Genomic DNA, 20,432 nt, shown 5'->3' with positions numbered 1-20,432 from the left:
CTTTTCACCCCCCCCCCCCCAAGACGTTTTTCCCCCAAAACTGCGTTTTTCTTTGTTTTTGAAGGATATTCGAATACCAATCTTCACGTCTGTAACAACGTTAGTCATTTTTCATGCTGAGCTGTGTTAGTGCAACATTCAAATCAAGAGCCTGCTATTGCTAGAGTGAGCACTGATATGTGTATGAAATACTGGACTGCATTTCAGTCGTGTGGTGTAGTTCCTGGCGTGTAATCACTGCAGTGAGGTGAATGGCGTGAGTTACTGTAGCGTCCATTATAATAAATAAGCGATGTTCGTAATTTCGTCCTCTTTCCTTTTGTTTGTTATTTATGCAGCTTGTTATTATTTTCAGATAGGAAAACACAAGCAGTGGTATAATAAGACTATGAAAAAGGATACTAAGGCAATGAGGGACAAGATAATGGGTTACAAACGTGCAAGTAACGAGTAACGTTGAAAGACTATATTAAAAAGAATACCAAGAAAGCATTTTTCATAAATGGCCTTCAAGTAATTCATTATAGGGAAAGTGTTTGGTTATGTTAGAAAGTAAGAAAATATTAAAATTAATTGTACTTTTCATAAATTTGTTGGGGGACGAAATTACGAATACATTTTTTGGTACTTTAGTTTTTGCAGTGTTTATGTTTATGTCAACTAAAGACTACCGGTACCTTACGTTATAACAGTTTCATTGTAAAGTGTCAGTAAGTGGAGAACATATTCAGTAATATATATATCAATTTCTAACCTTGTCCATAATATTCCTGAATTTCTTCTTCTTCTTATTCTTCTTCTTTATAGGTTTACCATCCAGGGTCGGTTTTTCCCCCGGACTCAGCGAGGGATCCCGGTTACGTCTCAAAACTCACGAGTCTCAAAACTCACGGGCTATAATTAGTAACAAATAGTATCAAAACTCACGACTACAAACTGGTAACTAAAGTAAAGTTTTGAAACTCGTGAGTTTTGAGACGACACGAGGGATCCCACCTCTACCGCCTCAAGGGCAGTGTCCTGGAACTTCAGACTCTGGGTCAGGGGATACAACTGGGGAGGATGACCAGTACCTCCCTCAGGCGGCCTCACCTGCTCTGTTGAACAAGGGCCTTGCGGGGGGATGGGAAAAGTCCGCCTCTGTCGTGTAGTGGTTAGTGTGATTAGCTGCCACCCTCGGAGGCCCGGGTACGATTACCGGCTCTGCCACGAAATTTGAAAAGTGGTACGAGGGCCGTCCGTGGCCTTAAGTTAGGTACCATCCCGGCATTTGTCTAGAGGAGAAGTGGGATACCACGGAAAACCACTTCGAGGTTGGCTGAGGTGGGAATCGAACCCCCTCTACTCAGTTGACCTCCGGAGGCTGAGTGGACCACGTTCAATCCCTCGCACCACTTTTCAAATTTCGTGGCAGAGCCGAGATCGAACCCGGGCCTCCGAGGGTGGCAGCTAATCACACTAACCACTACACCACAGAGGCGGACTTTTATCAATATACTAAGCTAATTTAAGCTGTATGTCACCAGAAATACATCTAGTAATGTTTAGCTCTCAAAACTTGCCTGGCAGGTAAAGTCTTATCGGGTCCTCGAAGTGGCCGATAAATTACGCGCCGGGTAACTACGATTTATGTTGCCGATAGCGCTACCTGGGGGTGGTCGAACGCAAATATCCTTTTACGCGGAGGGCAAGTTACGCGCTACTTTACCCGTAGCTGGTAGAACCGGCCCATAGTCATCCTTCCTTAAGTAATTTATCGATAATTACAAAATGGTACTTTTCGCTACCTGACGAAATACCGGTATTTGTGTTTACGGTAAGAGTATTTGATCCCTGGTTGAAACTAGCAATATTTATGTTGATATTGTATACCCTTTTGACTTTGTTCTCTTCACCACTGAATCAATTAAAGTTGTGACAAAATATCTTACACTGGCCTTTCGCAAATCATTTCCCTGAACCGGTCAAAACATCTTGCAAACGGGTCGCATTCTTCTTTTCTGACGGACAGCGCGTCTTGAAACGTGACTACCTAATTTAGAAATAGGTGCTTTAGAAGAAATTACGGGAGCAAGGTTGTGTGGTCTGCACCGTCAACGTAATGCGGTTTTAGCTTCACTATAGTCTATGAAATAACAACCCATTCTGAGAATATTATGATCATTTTGGAGCCATTGCAATAGATGTGCACTGGCATATTAAAGATTTGCACAAGTCATTTAGGCGTTATATGAACTACAACCGCCCGCTAATTAAAACAAATTAATTCTGAGAAACGCTCTGCAGCTGGAGATCACTTTGACGTCTGTTCTGCTCGAGGTTACGCGTGGTCTGGAGACAGCTAATGTTACCCTGTTTACAGAAGCTGTATCTTCCTTGTCCAGTACCTGCTTCGTCGGCATGAAAGCCAGTGCTCTACCCATGTTTTCTCGCCCCAAAGTCTTGAAAGCCAATTTTGACATATGCAGTGGGCGCATGGACAACAACAAAAGATGATGAAAGCAGAATCCAAGCAGCCAAGATGAAATTCCTTAGAGCACCAATTAGGAAGACATGAAGAGATTAAATCAGAAACATAGAAATCAAGGAGAGAATTGGATTCCCTAAATGGCAAGACAAGTTAGAGACCACTATTACGAATATAATTTGATCATCATTACGAATTTTTTGAAATGTTCGTACTACGACGTGTTTTATATGACTAGAACTCGAAGACATTTTTACAAGAAGAAAAGCCATCTTCGTACAGGTCACGAAGGTCCTTGGAGGAATGGAAGGTAAAGGCTTTTCCAAACTCGGCACGTCGTGTGATATAATGAGTAGCTCCATGTTCGGCTGCCTTTGCCCTCAGGAATCAATCTGGTACCTATTTTTGTTGAGTGAACCTCAGGGCCATGTGCCTCTCTAGAATTGAAAATCTCGTTTCTAAATACTTGACAGAAAATTGAGCCACCGTTCTCCCAGGTGAACCGAGCACGCTTTTACCGCCTCGGAAAATAATAATCACAATTTCCACCTCCAATCTTCTTCTTCTTCTTCCTGACCTTTTCCAGATTTTCTGGGGTCAGCACTTTGTATATATTTGATCCAGATTTACGGCCGAATGCTTTTCCTGTCTCCAACCCTAAATACTCACTATTGCATGTTTCTGTGTGGTTTGTGGTGTGTAGATGTGTTCTGAGACAAACACAAATACCAAGTCCCAAAGCTAGAGGAATTAACCAAATAACCAAATAAAGTTAAAATCCCCGACCCAGCCGGAGATCGAGCTTTCTAAACCGAAGGCCACTACGCTGAGCATTCAGACAACGAGCCTTCACAACCAATATCATTTACTAAAATAATTTGGCAGTAAAATGTATTACTTATCTTAATTGAATTACTGTTCCTTATTGGGCTAGTTGGCCGTGCGGTTAGGGACCCCCAGATGTGAGCTAGCATCCGGAAGATAGTGGATTCGAAGCCAACTGTCATCAGCCGTGAAGATGGTTTTCCGTGGTTTCCATTTTCACACAAGGGAAATGCCGGGAATGTACTTTCATTAAGGCCACGGCCGCTTCCTTCCCACTCCTAGGCCTCTCCTTCCCCATCGTCGCCATAAGACCTATTTGTGTCAGTGCGACGTAAAGCAAATAGTTGTAACTGTTCTTTATGCACTTGGTCAAGAAATGTCCGTATTTAGTGAAATGCTATTTATGTACTGCACGCAAGATATATTTTTAGGAACCGAGTGAATCGGCTGTGCGGTTAGGGTCACGTAGCTGGAGGCTTGAGTTCAGGAGATGGTGGGTTCGAAACCGATTGTCAGCAGCCGTGAAGATGCTTTTTCCGTGGCTTCTCATTTTCACACCAGACAAATGCTGGTGTTTTAGCTTAATTAAGGCCATGGTCGCTTTCTTCCCAGTCTTAGTGCTGCCACATCCCATTGTCGCCATAAGATCTGTCGGAATCGGTGCGAAGTACAACCAATAGCAAAGAAAAACTCTAGGAAAATTCATTAACCACAGGAAGACTTGAAATAGTATTAATTCCCGGAATATTTAGCGGATTTTCAAACAGTGTATGTGGTTTGACTAGAAAGTCGTACATACTCTATCATAAGCGATTATCCAAAAATAGTAAAGGTTTAACTCACCTTGTTGTAGTCATAGTAGGTGCTCGATTTACTGGAGCCCATCACGTTTAATGATGCAGTTATTACATCGTTACTCTCCAAATTACTGTCTGGCTGTTCCTTGATCTTAGGGAGCTGCAAAAAGAAAACAGAAAATGGTATGCTATTTAGTAACAGGAAGGACAAATGGTTCAATAAGTTGTATAGTTGTTGAGTAGATGCTCTCTGCTTTAGACAGAAAAGAAGCGATAAGGCAGGCTGAAATATAGGAAGGCATTCTATCAATTTGCCAGCCTCATGGGAGAACAATCATTCTCCTCTGATCTGCATTTAGAGCTGTCGCCCAGGTGACAGATTCCGTATCCTATGTTTACCTATTTTTTTCTTGAACGATTTCAAAGAAGTTCGAATTTTTTTTTTTTCAATTTGCTTTACGTCGCACCGACACAGATAGGTCTTATGACGACGAAGGGATAGGAAAAGCCTAGGAGTGGGGAGGAAGCGACAGTGGCCTTAATTAAGGAACATCCCAGCATTTCCTTGGTGTGAAAATGGGGAACCACGGAAAACCATCTTCAGGGCTGCCGACAGTGGGGTTCGAACCCACTATCTCCCGGATGCAAGCTCACAGCTGCGCGCCCGTAACAGTTCGAAATATATCAAACATCTCCCTTGGTAAATTATTCAAATCACTAATTCCTCTTCCTATAAACAAATATTTAACCCAATTTGTCCTCTTGAATTACAACTTTCCTACATTTGAAAACTTCATTCAAGAGTATTACTCTACTATTGTCATTCCATGCCAGTTTTTCGCTGACAGGTCGGAGCATACCGCTTAGTCGAGCTGTTCGTCTCCTTATTCCCCAGTATTCCCAGCCTACTTTGCAACACTTCTCTTTTTCTGGAAGTCCGGAACAAATCGTACTGCATTCTTTTGGTTATTTTGCAGTCCTCGGATCAAGTAATAAACTCAAGTAGCCCTCAGACAAACCGGACAAAGTGGTGAGGTTGCCATATACTGGAACCGCACTCTAATTTTGGTCCTACTAGTAACGTATACCCCCTCTCCTTTACATCCTCACTATAACTCCTAAATAATCTCATAATAATATGAAGAGATCTGTAACGTTAATTTACAACCTTGTAAATGTGCTTACCTCAGTGATAATCTTTCTTCATATTAACACCTAGGTATTTATTTCTTTATTTACTCGAGTCAGAAGCTATCAAAATGTTAACGGTATTCGGGGGATAGTGAGTTCGAACCCCACTGTCGGCAGCCATGAAGATGGTTTTCAGTGGTTTCTCATTTTCACACCAAGCAAATGTTGGGGCTGTACCTCAATTAAGGCCACGGCCGCTTTCTTCCCAGTCCTAGCCCTTTCCTATCCCATCGTCGCAATAAGACCTATCTGTGTCGGTGCGACGTAAAGCCAATAGCAAAAAAAAAAAAAAAAAAAAAAAATTAACGTGACATGATTGTGTCAAATTATGGATATGTACCCAGGTACTTACAATGATCTCCAGTGAGTTACTTCCATTCCATCAATGGAGTAAACCGAGAGAATTTTCCTCTTGGTGAAACTTATAACTTATAACTTTTCACATCATTGTCTACTGTCCATCTCACAACATTGCCGAGGTCTTCTGCCAGTCGCTCACAACCCTCTAACATTTATTACTCTGTACAGTGTAATATATTCCACAAAAAGCTTCAGTTCTTTATTCGTATCATTTATATACATGCAAGAAAACATAAAGATCCAATAATACTGCGTTTCGGGACCCCTCTCTTTATCACCTACTCTAATTCTCTGAGCACCGGGCGAGTTGGCCGTGTTAATGCTGGGGCTGTACCTTAATTAAGGCCACGGCCACTTCCTTCCCATTCCTAGACCTTTCCTGTTTCATTGTCGCCATAAGACCTATCTGTGTCGGTGCGACGTAAAGCCAATAAAAAAAAAAAAAAAAAAAAAAAAAAAAAAAAAAAAAAAAAAACTGTTCTATGCCCAGCCAACGTAGCTTGTTAATACCATTGATAAAATATTGACAGTAGATGCAGTTTAACACTAAAGAAAATTTACTATTGACTTAACAAATATATTTCGGTGCAACCATTATGTTTATTACACGGACAGTGTTGGCATGGTCGAGTACTGTAAATGGAGCAGTGTGGTACCCTCATCTCCATGCTGTGCAGCATTTGCTCGTCACTGGCCATCGTCCAACTCCGTATAATGCCTCTGGTGTGCTGGTGATCGTGATTGTTGATTTAAGAGAGAAAAACGGCGTAATTGTTTGCCCTGCCACTGAGATGATCTCGTTGAGGTAGATTTTGCATTTCAGTTACACGGAAATCCACAAATGACATTAAAATCTCCCATCACCTGTCATCATTTGGCCGAAACTTCATTTGGTCGCATTCGCACTTCTTTTAACTTGTCTCCATCTCATAGTTTTTGCCGCTTTCCCTTCATCCATCCACGGGTGCGAACTATGTCACACGTGTGGACGTAAACCAGTTTTGCGGCCGGTTTCCGTTCCTGACACGAGCACTATACTGAGGAAGATGTCAGTAGCGTAGCGAGATCGGCCTATGGGTTGGGGTGGGGGGGTGGGGGGTACAGTTACAAAATGATGGTAGAACACAATGAAGGTGCAACGCATGATTTGTCTTTTTTTGACACTGATATAAGTGAATTACAGATCTCTTAGTTCTACCGTTATGTCTCTGAATTTGTCATTTTTTACACTGATATAAGTGAATTACAGATCTCTCGGTTCTACAGTTATGTCTCTGAATTTGTCATTTTTTGACACTGATATAAGTGAATTACAGATCTCTTGGTTCTACAGTTAGTCCCTGAATTTGTAATTTTTTGACACTGATATAAGTGAATTACAGATCTCTTGGTTCTACAGTTATGTCCCTGAATTTGTCATTTTTTGACACTGATATAAGTGAATTACAGATCTCTCGGTTCTACAGTTATGTCTCTGAATTTGTCATTTTTTGACACTGATATAAGTGAATTACAGATCTCTCGGTTCTACAGTTATGTCTCTGAATTTGTCATGTTTTGACACTGATATAAGTGAATTACAGATCTCTTGGTTCTACAGTTATGTCCCTGAATTTGTCATTTTTTGACACTGATATAAGTGAATTACAGATCTCTTGGTTCTACAGTTATGTCCCTGAATTTGTAATTTTTTGACACTGATATAAGTGAATTACAGATCTCTTGGTTCTACAGTTAGTCCCTGAATTTGTAATTTTTTGACACTGATATAAGTGAATTACAGATCTCTTGGTTCTACAGTTAGTCCCTGAATTTGTAATTTTTTGACACTGATATAAGTGAATTACAGATCTCTTGGTTCTACAGTTATGTCCCTGAATTTGTCATTTTTTGACACTGATATAAGTGAATTACAGATCTCTTGGTTCTACAGTTATGTCCCTGAATTTGTCATTTTTTGACACTGATATAAGTGAATTACAGATCTGTTGGTTCTACAGTTATGTCTCTGAATTTGTCATTTTTTGACACTGATATAAGTGAATTACAGATCTCTTGGTTCTACAGTTATGTCCCTGAATTTGTCATTTTTTGACACTGATATAAGTGAATTACAGATCTCTCGGTTCTACAGTTAGTCCCTGAATTTGTCATTTTTTGACACTGATATAAGTGAATTACAGATCTATTGGTTCTACAGTTATGTCTCTGAATTTGTCATTTTTTGACACTGATATAAGTGAATTACAGATCTCTTGGTTCTACAGTTATGTCTCTGAATTTGTCATTTTTGACACTGATATAAGTAATATTACAGATCTATTGGTTTTACAATTATGTCTCTGAATTTTAATTTAGTTTATTGTTTATTGTCAGTTTCTGTTTATTTTATTTTTGTAAACATTCCGTCGGGTGAGGGGGGTCTAACCCCCCAGTAACCCCAACCCACCTGGCTACGCCTCTGGAAGATGTTCACTGTTGTGCGGTGTGATGTGTGTATTTGAAGAGTTGTGTACGGTAAAAATACAAACACCCAGTCTCCGAGCCAGAAGAATTAACTAGATAGGTTACAATCCCAGACACACACCTGGCCGGGAATAGAACCCAGGATTCTAGAAACCAAAGGCCACGACGATGATCGTTCAGCAAAGGAGCCGGTCAACATGTCTCCAGCTGATGTAATGTAATTACGTTATTCTTATCATCATCGCCAGAAAAATCATATATTACATACTCGTACATCGTAGCAATGTCTTTAAGATATAATGACATGTTATCTAAAAACGGCTTTATCATTTTCTGGTTCAACTGCGTTTTGATATGAATGACTAAGTACACTATCGTGGTGTTTGCTCCATTCCTGCTATCAACTTTGACCGACCTTGCGTAGTTTCCTGCTTTCTCGGGCCACCGCACGTCATCTAAATCTGTCCCAAGACCTTCAGGCTCGTTAACTACTACATTTAAAGTTGATCTCTAAATTGTTTACAACTTCTCATAAAGAAATCGTACGATGACGAACTGATTACCGTTTAGTTTCAAGACTTAACTGCTTGGCACTATGATGCTACGAGTGATGGCCAAATCCTCATTTAGAAACTGTTGTCGCTAGCTTTGGAAAATCTTGTATAGAGTACTAGTGAAATAATCTTCTTCTACTTCTTCTTGCCGGACTGAGTGGCTCAGACGGTTTAGCCTTCTGACCCCAACTTGGCAGGTTCGATCTTGGCTCAATCCCGTGGTATCTGAAGGTGCTCAAATACGTCAGCCTCGTGTCGGTAGATTTACTGGCACGTAAAAGAATTCATGCGGGACTACATTCCGGCACCTCGGCGTCTCCGAAAACCGTAAAAGTAGTTAGTGCGACTTAAAGCAAATAACATTATTATTTACTACTTCTTCGTCCTCTAGGCTTTTATTCAAATTTCTTCGCTTGCAATACATGTGTATTTGGCGTAGTTTTATGGCCAGATGCCCTTCTTGACGCCAACCCTATGTGGAGAAAAATATATATATATATTGAGTGTGTCTGTAGTGGCTGGCAACGTAATGTGTCATACGTATGTAAAGTGGCGCTTATTAGATGAACACAAATACCTAATCCGCGAGCCAGACGAAAACCAGATGTGGTTAAATCCATGATCCTACCGGGAATCGAACCTGAGTTCCTTTAAAATGAAGGCCATTACGCTGACCATTCGGCCAAGTAATCGACACTCGTGTAATAATAATAATAATAATAATAATAATAATATATGCAGCAGAATGTAACACTTCGAACGTATAGCCTGCTTGAAGAACTGGCATTTAAGGAAGGGAGGATTATCCGAAAAATTCTTCACCCCAACCTCACAGATGGTGTTTACAGACTTCGGTGCAACTTAAAAATATACACCCATACCGAAAAGATATCAAGCGTAATCGGGAAAAGAAGGATACATTATTACACTCACCTCTTCAGATTGCCACTTGAAATAATCTGTAAACTTTTTAAATACTATTTCAGAAGTCTCAAAACGATTCCTCCTTGGTTGGTGGAGATTGATAAGTATCTTTTAAAGTATGGAATCGCAGAAACAGACATTCATCACCGAGCATCACTCAATAACAAACTTAGAGAGTCCATCGAAAAGAAGTCCCAACACGTCTGTAGTATGTGCATGGATGAAAGCAGATTCCGAAAGGATGAAAACCTGGTGGTCCTTAGTGGCCCTAACAATGATTAATAATAATAATAATAATAATAATAATAATAATAATAATAATAATAATGCCAAACGAACGAAACCAAGGATAGTTGGTTCAACGAGGTGGAGAAGGACCTGCAGGAAGCGCGAATCACACATGAAGAATTTTACGAGGAAACTCCAATCATGTAGGGGTTTCCAAGAAAAATGAAACTAAAGACAGGAAAGGATTTTACTGAGGAAATAAAATAACGAACACCGAACACGTAAGTTATACGAGAGCACTGGGCAAACGTTAAAGAACACGTAAGAAGACGAAAACAGTTAAAATTATTTGGTTCATAGTTGGCTTAAACGAGATAAGAAGAATACGAAAGAAACAAATCCGTGGAGCAATAGTCCATTTGTACCTTGTCCTACCAAGACGACTGCTGTCCACCTAGAAGACCTGCAGATACATTAGTGTCACGTGGCCAGCGTGGCGACATTCTCAGGCGTATTACTGGATTTCTTTGACCAGGTTCACTGCCTCCACTATCAGACAGCTCCACAGTTGGCCTCACGAGGCTTAGCTAATCCAGTTCCTGCACTCAGTCCGGTATTGAATTCCTAAACTGGCCGAGAACCGAACATGGGGCTTCTGGGTAAGAGGTATGCATCCTAACTCTACGTCACGCAGCAGATAATAATAATAATAATAATAATAATAATAATAATAATAATAATAATAATAATAATAATAATAATAATAATCTGCAACTGTTTTAACGTCGCACTACCGAGGTTGATAGCTGCAGTCGCTTAAGTGCGGCCAGTATCCAGTATTCGGGAGATAGTAGGTTCGAACCCCACTGTCGGCAGCCCTGAAGATTGTTTTCCGTGGTTTCCCATTTTCACACCAGGCACATGCTGGGGCTGTACCTTAATTAAGGCCACGGCCGCTTCCTTCCCACTCCTAGCCCCTTCCTATCCCATCGTCGCCATAAGACCTATCTGTGTCGGTGTGATGTAAAGCAACTAGCAAAAAGAAAAAACAAAAGTCGCACTAACACATCGAAGGTTTTCAGCGAGGTGAGGACTGGTAAGGGTTGAGATTGGAAAGGAAGCGGCCGTGACCTTAATTAAGACATAGCCCCAGGATTTTCCTGGTGTGAACATGGGAAACCATGGGAAAACATCTTCAGGGCTGCCGTTTTGAAGGAGTTCCTTCCCAAATACTCTAGTTTTCAACGAAAGTTCAGAAAAAAACAAAATAGAATTTTGGAGCAAATAATCTACAGAACTGTCTGCATGATTTCTACCGGAAGAACGACTGTACTACAAGATTTATGCATGTTGACGATCTTAAACTGCCAGATCAAGGAGACAGTTCCGGCGAGGTGGAAGAATGGTTAGCTGCTGGCCTGAGAGAATTCTCCAAATACTACTACCTGAATTATGTGAAGCCTACCCCGAGCTAAACTCAAGTATGTACATTTCACTACAGAAACGGAGAAACGAGACGACAGTTTGAAATTTCGTGGGAAGGTGTCATAGCGGAACATAGCTTTCACCCAAAATACAGTACTTGATCGTAACCTCACGTACAAGAAACACTGTCCAAACACAAAACAGAAGATTGCTGCACGTAACAACATAGTACGCAAGCTGGTCAATTCAAGATGGGGTGTACATCCACAAACTTTGATGACAACTGCTTTGTCTTTGTTTCTTAGCTGGTGAATGTGCCTGCCCTCTGTGGTGTCGACCCACGTACGCCAAGTTTGCATATAAAGCTCTAAATGAGTTGTGCAGGATCGCCACTCTCTGCCTCAGACCAATACCAACGACACCTATGATTAGAAGGGAGTTGCAGCGTGCCAAGAGAGAATAAGCTCATAATAAATGTAAAGCATCTTCTGCATGGATATTCCGTCACATGTCAGACTAAAGTCTCGAAGGAGCTCCTTCCCAAATACTCTAGTTCTCAACGAATGTTCAGAAAAAAAAAAAAAAAAAAAAAAAAAAACAGAACTTTGGAGCACCTTATCTACAGAACTGTCTGCGTGGTTACTATTGGAAGAACTACTGTACTTCCTCCAAGTCACGAGTATGAGTGGAAAACCTGCAAAACCCTAAACAGACTTCCAGCAGGGCTGGGAAGATGCAGAGAAAATTTACAGGAAAGGGGATATCTGGGTGATAAAGGATACTGCACTATGTGCATGTGACAAAACCCAGACTATGATTCATCTTATTCAATGCCCTTTGGCTCCTGTGACCTGCACTTAGGAAGATTTAATGTGGCTCTGCAATTAGCGCAGTACTGGGCTGACATGTGCAATTTGGAGTTTTACTGTTAGATTTATATTATACTGTATATTGTTTACTGTTGTAATAGAATATATTCCTGTTTTATTGCTTCCATTTTGCAATGTTCTGATATAAATAAAGAAAGAATTAAACACGTAGGAATCATTAATTAGTATTGCTTTTGATTCAAATAATAAAAGCACAGAAAGTTTTTTTTACAAACTACTATATTTTAATCCTTCAGAAAAAATTAGTAACACACAATATTTGTATTTTATAGCATCTGTGGTAGGTGCGTGTGATTACCAGTGGACGTATTTCTATGTAAATACACAATATGTATTTAGAGAAAATAAATAGATTGTATTATCTTTACGAATCATGACGTGTGGAGTAGAAATATGCTGTGTTTGTTTTCCATATTTTTTCCATATTTTGGAGTTTAGCACACGTTTTCCATATTCTTAGTCATTATAATCAACATATTCCATATAAACAAATTAACAATTTATATTTAATCATGTAATATTTTAACTTGTGAGCAGCTCAACAATCAGCACTATTCCGGTTGTTTCCCGATTATTTCGTAATTAGGGTGTTTCGTTTCATTGCTTCATGGGACTCTATTAGGTGCGTTCCGCATGCAGACTCTAACAATGAAGCGTACCCAACTGTTGTCACTGACTTCTGAACGAGACCAGTTTATTTAAGTTTCAGAACATCAGAAACGGCATTTGGTGCAATTTGACGTGCTATGGACCGCTGGAAGAGGGAGGAGGTGGAGGAGAGTATGGAGCGCAAAGAGAGGAGTAGACGCGGAACCGGGTTGCTAGTTACATATTAGAGGTGGATGTGACCTACCTATTGTATGTATAGGCTGTTACAGAATGAAACCAGCTGTGGTCGTTAAGTTGTTAGTGGATTTCTTCGGTATTCCGGAGGAAAATACAACTAGGGTAGATCGCATAGTTTTCGAACAGACTAGAAAACAGATACTTGATGAAGACGTTCTTGTTGCAGAGTACAGAACTCTTATGGTAGATGAAGAAGTCACCTATGATGATACTGAAAGTGATTATGGGGATGATCCAGCGATACAGCTAGAAAATGAGACGACTTAATGTGGGCGATGTCTTTCAAAACACAAACTGACCCAAACAACACGTTAGCATTCAAAGCTTTCAAATTATGGCTGCAGCGGTTCAAGAGACAAAGCAAAATTTTTTCTCGCAAGATTACGCATAAAGGTGGCGGCATATTTGTTGGTGATGCCACTGATATAGGAGAAAAAGCTGATGAGTTTGTTAAGGAAGTAAGGAATTTCATTGAATAGTATAATTTTACACCAGAGCAGATTCTCTGGAAGAGTTCTTGCCGTTAAGAGAGCAAAGACGATTTATGGTACCGTAGGTTCAACTGCAGCAACCATACATTAATACGTGATAATGTCTGTTATTGTAATGGATGACATCCGTCTTCCACATACGTATGTTCTTGTTTCGGAACTCAGTGTGAAATTTCCAGCAAGCATGACACTTGAATTAACCAATGTGAAAGCATATGCTAGCAAATCACCAAACATCACAAAAAGGGATTTTAAAGTTTTCCTGGAACAGGTTTCATGGCCGTATTTGCACGACAGAGGTCGAGTTCTTCTTTTGGTTGATTCTTGGACAGCAAATAAAGCAAATACAATGAGACAGTACCAGAAGATGTTGAATTTCACAAGAAGCTAATACTTCCAAAATGTACTGGTTTGGTACAACCAGCGAACGTTTTCTTTTCCGTCCATTCAAAAGTGGTTCATTACAGATACGATAGTGTTATCGTACACAGTTAAAGTGTGGCAAAGATAAAAATACATTCACATTCAATCGTTTGTGCACTTTTTTTTGCACAATTTTCGGCAAATAGATTCGAACAACTGATTCGATTTGCTTTCTTCAAATGTGGTCACACCGATGAACATAGGCCTACAGGATCATTGCAGACACCTTACGAATATCGTTTCGAGAGTGGTTTGGAAGAATAATGTTTCACAGATGACTGTGTTCAGCTTGCCTTCATTCGATGTGCTGACTGTGAAAGATGTTTTACGTCCAGACCACGGATTACTTATCGACCTTCATGTCTACTGCACTTGAACTGCCATGGGTGCGTAATGTATTTTATTTTAAGTATTTAAATGTTATTGAATGCATTTGCTCGTCTACAATATTTAGCCGCGTTTGGGCTAATAAGAACGAGGATTCCTGTCTATATGTGTACTCAGTCTATATTTGGCAGCTCGTAGCTCCTATTTTTCTTACCCATAGCAGCTGTAATTTGCAAGGTATGCATATTTCGATATGCATGTAGGTACACACTATGTAGGTTCAAAATGTGCGCGACAACAGTTGGGTACCATTCCTTGTAAGATCCAGCCTCAACTAAAGCTGCAAACATAGTAGTCTGTGGCAAAAGTGTAAGGAATTACTTAAGTTACATTCAGCATAATTTTTCAGGCATCACAAAAGCACTCAAAAGGTTCCAAAACTTTCATCTGTCATTTTCGGAAAGTTTCGAAAATGTGAATAATACTGTGGAACAACTGAATTGTGGTAGAGGTAAAGCTGAAAATATAGCAAAAATAAAGATGGACACTGTATATACTTTCAAAGAACCCTGGACATGAAGATATCGGAAAGGTTGATGCAATGTTGCGTGGAAACTGAAGTGTGAAGTTAACGTTAACTGTCGCACATATCATCAGTTACGTTAAGCCCAGCCGGCAATATGAAGTTCAAACAAGTCCCGATTAGCTCTTCTGTTGAACGCAGTTTTAATCAATATACTGTAAATCTGTTTTCAGAGAAAATGGAAGGTTCACTTTGCAGCAATTAAAACGCATTTTAATCCACTGTTTTGGTAACAGAGATCGTGTGTTCTTGAAGTTCATATTAAAATAAGAAGTGGAACATTATGTTTCATGTAGACCTACTTTGTTTAGATTCATTGAACTTTAATATTGAATGAAAATGACAGTTTTTGTAATTTTAAGTCCATATAAAATTCCATATTTAAATAAAAGTAAATATGTACATATTTGATTAATTATTAGTACATATAAATCAGTTCCCTGCAGATTACTATAAATAAATAAATAAATAAATAAATAAATAAATAAATAAATAAATAAATAAATAATGGTAACGGCTACGGAGGGCGTGAAAATAAAGGACGCCTACGCCTCGAGAATATAACACCTTCGAGATCGGAAAAGAATAACAATTGACCAAGGGAAGACGGGTAGGAGAAGAAATTCCATCACCTATATATTTTTTATTTACCTGTTACCTAAGACGATATTAAAGATGTTAAATAATACAATTTATCATAGTGAATTTATGGGCACACTAGAAGCGAATACCTGGCTGTCAGAAGAAGGAGAAGGAACTCTGAACGTCTGCAGTTAATGTTTTATATGTAGTGTCGTTCGGCCGCCTGATTTTTCATTCAATCGAACAGCGTCGTCCATGGCTGCAAATGAAGCACGTTTACACGCATTCCATTTTCTCGAGAAGTGCTCATCCGATTTCCAAAATAATCACAAAACTGTATTTGTAACGTCCGTTAGTTTAAGTTGTAGAAAGCAGCGAAATTCCACTTAAGAAAACAAATTAATGTAGTACCGTTATCTCAGCAGATATTGGCCCTCTGGAAAAGTAATGTAAGTACAATTATGAGACCGTTGGTACCATTACTGAAAGTGAAAACAGAATGTCGATATGTTTAACGGTTCAAGAGTTATTTGAGGCGGTCATCTTAGCTGATTAGTCGAATGTCTTTGTAAAAATGTAAACGTATAAGATTCATATCTGTAATAAACGATCTTATACCTGTGACAGGTGAATGCATTTCTTCCTGCATGTCTAACAATAAATATAATACTAACAATGTGATTGGTTTCATGTCGACTAACCATTCTTATGGCTTACGAATACTTTTGTGCCGGAGGAGTTCTTTTTACGCTACTGATACTGACACTGGCGTATTTTAAAATTAAAAAAGTCTCGTGGAGCTACAGCCCTAATGGAACTCGGCCTACCAAGCGACCACTACTCGCCCGAAGGACTGCAGATTACGAGGGGATGCCTGGTCAGCGCGACGAATCATCTTGGCCGTTATTCTTTGCCTTGAAGAACAGGGCTGCTATCTCACCGTTAAATAGTTCTTCAGTTGTTTTCATGCAGGCTGAGTTAACATTCAGTCAGTCCTTAGATCCACGCAAAAATCACTGACGTTGTCGGGAATCGAACCTGAGCCTCCCGACAAGAGGCGGGCTCTCAACTCCCTAGATCATGGATCCGACCCTGGCGTATTTGAGTTTCTTCAAATACCACCGGACTAAGCGCGATCGAACCCACTAACTTGAGCTCAGGAGACCAGCGCTCTACCGTCTGAGCTACTTAGTTCTTCACACCATAAATGCCTTATCCCCAGAGTGGAGTACGTGACAAGGGGATTTTTTTAGCTTAAGAGATCACCACATCTGTCAGTTTAACTCTTCTGAAAATCCACAGCCTGTTTCCAGTCATTCGGCCGAGTCAGGAATGGCGAGGATAGGAAATGTGCCGACTGCCGAAGCCTGTCGCACTCCTCTGGGCCCATGATAAATGACTGACAGATGAAATGAAATGTTAATGGAGAGTGTTGCTGGAATGAAAGATGAAGGGAAAACAGCAGTATCCGGAGAAAAACCAGTCCCGCCTCTGCTTTGTCCAGCACACATCTCATATGGAGTGACCGGGATTTGAACCATGGTATCCAGCAGTGAGAGGCCGGCGCGCTGCCGCCTGAGCCACGGAGGCTTCCATCAATTTAACTCTTCTAAAAAAAAATTGTATTTGCGTCCCACTAACTACTTTTACGATTTTCAATTTAACTCTTGTACCACGAGAAGTATAGAAATGAAAGTGCGTAATTCAAATCTCGCGTGAGAAATTGAGTGTAGATTTTTCTTCGGTTATTTTACACACAGGCCAGGAAATCCAGATTTTTTTGTGTGAGGTAAGTTTACAGTATTTGTTTCTTTTGGCAATACCAGCCTGGAACACAGCACAAAGACATACCAGAATCAGCACTCAGAAGAACTCGAAGAAAGGATGTGTTGGTGGATTTAATTCTTTACATGTTAGTGTCACTGAACTGTTGAGATCAACTGTCACCATAGATTATCTTTGAGCAAAGAGAAAGCGTTGAACGGAAGAGGTCGCAGAGGCCAGTAGGACATCAATAGACATTTTCTTTTTGTGATTAACATACGATACGATACAAGATGGCGTTACCAGAGATGGGTAGAACAGAAAATAAATCTGCTAACAACTGTTAATTTTTAATGATTAGTTCACTTCAACGACGTGATTTACATCATTTTACCGTGGACTGGCTACGTAGTAGCAGACTTGAAGAGTTGCTCAGTCAGTAAACTCGTTGTAACATGGTAGCCCATAGGTTTTCTGCAGGACACTCTATAAATGAAATTATAATGACTTCTTCTTCTTCTTCCTCCACTTCTACCACCGCTTTTCCCACGCGCTGGTGCGGTCACGGGCGCGAACTAAGTAGTAAATGTGGGTTTGTTCCTGTTTTTACGGACGGATGCCCTTTCTGACGCCAACTCTATGTGGAGGGATGTATTTACTATGCGTGTTTCTGTGATGGTTGGTACAATAGTGTGTTGCGAGAATATCAAGAGGAGTGTGTTAGCACATACGCCCAGTGCCATCGTCAGAGGAATTAATCAGAAAAGATTAAGATCCCTGAACCGGCCGGGAATCGAACCTGGGATCCTCTGACCGAAGGCCTCAATGTCATTTAGCCAATCAGTCAGAAAAATATCGTTTTGTATGTTTACTAGACATTTTTGCCTCACATTTCGTTTTGTCTCAGACTAGCATTTATTTGCGACTTCGTACACGTGGAATGTCTTTCAGTTTGATGTGAATTTCATCAATTTGGGTTCTCCTGAGATAACGACAGTGCTTCAGCACTCCATGTGTACAGTGTGTGAAGATTTGTCAGTGTGAACGTACCTGTGGAAAGCGGCAGGTATGGCAGCTGTGAGAAATGTAAGATAGTCCAGACCTTTCCCCACTCTTTGAGTCTTTCACTCACATCAGAAGTAGGTGGGTAAAGCTCCCATCTTTCCTTGCCTCCTTAGTCCAACGCAAGCAAGCTCAGTCTACTACAGAAGATGGGTTATTATTATTATTATTATTATTATTATTATTATTATTATTATTATTATTATTATTATTATTATTATTATTATTATTATTACAATTGGCTTTACGCCGCACTGACACACATAGGTCTTTTGGCGACGATGGAAGAGGGAAGGGCTAGAAGTGGGATTGAAGCGACCGTGGCCTTAATTAAAGTACAGCCCAGCATTTGCCTGGTGTGAAAAATGGGAAACCACGTGCAACAGAAGAAGCACAAGTGTTTTCTTAAACACTTCCTAAAGCGAGACAAATGATCGAATGGCATATTGTAGCATATATTATTGATCGTTGCCCACCGGGTGGCTATGACAGTCAAGGCGTCAAGTCTGTATGGTCTGACACCGTAATTAGCCGGTTAGAGCCTTGTTGGTGAAGAAAATCACCAAGGAGAAGTGGTGGTATATAATTCCTAATCACTAGATTGCGCGTCAAAAGTGTGGATTCAGTTACAAACCCCTCCGCAGTGTTTATATGAATTAATAATTTCGTGTGGCTATTTCTAGTCACGTGCAGCCTTTCTAAGGCAGACCCTCCGATGAGGGTGGGCGGCATCTGCCATGTGTAGGTAACTGCGTGTTATTGTGGTGGAGGATAGTGTTATGTGTGGTGTGTGAGTTGTAGGGATGTTGGGGACAGCACAAAAACCCAGTCCCCGAGCCAAGGGAATTAATCATTTAAGGTTAAAATCTCCGACCCAGGCGGAAATCGAACCCGGGGCCCTCTGAAGCGAAGAACACTACGGTGACCATTCAGCCAAGGAGCCGGACTTTATATGGATTGAGGTCATATGATGCTGATGATAGCGATTCGTCCTTCGGATTAGGACGTTATGCCTTGAATAGACCTCTTGGTGTTATTCAATAGGAGCAGGCTATGTGCCCACACCGGGTTTCGGGGTTCACCCTCTCTCTACCTCATCATCATCGTTATTATTATTATCATCATCTCACATCCAGACGCGCAGGTCACCCATAGGTGTCAAATACAAGAACCTGCACCAGGTGAGCCGAACTATGTCCTCGCGCACTCCTGGTACTAAAATCCATGCGTGAAATAAATAAATAAATAAATAAATAAATAAATAAATAAATAAATAAATAAATAAATAAATAAATAAATAATATTGATTGTTATTAAATTATATTGCCTACTCTATAGTTCGTTTTCTGAAGATTTTGTATTTTTAAAATATTGGACCATGTATTGTAGCTATAATTTTTCAGACTTCGCACTGGATGTGAAAGCACCGTTGATTGCAAAGCTCGAAATGCTTCTTTAACACATGAAAGTACAGTTTCCTAGAAAACCGTTAGAGTGTGAAGAAAAATGTATATGAACATTTTTATAAAATCACTTGGCACTAGCGGCCCCGAAGGGGCCTCTACTCAGCCCGATGATTTGTAGATTGTGAGGTGACACGTAGTCAGCGTAACAAATCTTCTAGGCCGTTATTTTTGGCTTTTTAGACCGTGACACCGTCAGATAGCCCCTCGGTTGTAATCACGTAGGTTGAATGGACCTCATTTTCACAGCAGCCCTCATGCCCAAGTAAAGAATTCCTGACCTAGCCAGGAATCGAACCCCGGGTCGCTGGGTAAGAGGAACGCACACTACCTCTACATTTTTGTATGATCCTATCGTTTGTAAGATATGATTCTGGCATTTCTTCCACTTACTTGTGTCTAGCTCATCGTCTTCATTTTTCCTATACGACTTCCCGTGGCCAACTCTAGTTCTTTTTCGACCCCGTTCGTATTAGGTTTTCGAGGCCTGGGGAGTCTTTCATTTTCAACCCGCTTCTCCAGTTTTCACTTCTGATTAGTGTTACCGAGTTGCACTTCCTCTCAAAACAGTAATAACCACCGCTTACCTAGAAAACTGCTGGAGTTAGGAAGACAACGCATAAGAATTTGTTTTATGTAGAAAATTGAATTTCATGTACACTGAGGGGGGGGGGGGGCACCATTCTTTAACAGGACTATCGGTTCAAGGATTTTAATTCTGGACTAGGGACTAGAGATTTTCTCAAGCTCTCAGTTACGGGAAG

At 40.4% G+C, this 20,432-nt stretch overlaps 1 protein-coding gene across 2 annotated transcripts in view; it reads right to left on the bottom strand.

Moving 5' to 3' along the window:
- LOC136856823 (collagen alpha-1(III) chain) overlaps nucleotides 1-20,432 on the bottom strand; it is a 212,219-nt gene that overhangs the window by 153,068 nt on the left and 38,719 nt on the right. For both annotated transcript variants that reach the window (XM_068224976.1, XM_068224977.1), the window contains exon 2: nucleotides 4,136-4,249. In XM_068224976.1, the coding sequence (XP_068081077.1) occupies nucleotides 4,136-4,249 (114 nt within the window). The remainder of the gene's footprint in view (nucleotides 1-4,135; nucleotides 4,250-20,432) is intronic.

This window comes from Anabrus simplex, chromosome 1 (genome assembly GCF_040414725.1).
Source record: "Anabrus simplex isolate iqAnaSimp1 chromosome 1, ASM4041472v1, whole genome shotgun sequence".
NCBI lineage: Eukaryota > Metazoa > Arthropoda > Insecta > Orthoptera > Tettigoniidae > Anabrus > Anabrus simplex.
Note: the sequence above shows the minus strand (reverse complement) of the source record. Positions and strands in the feature narration are given on the sequence as shown.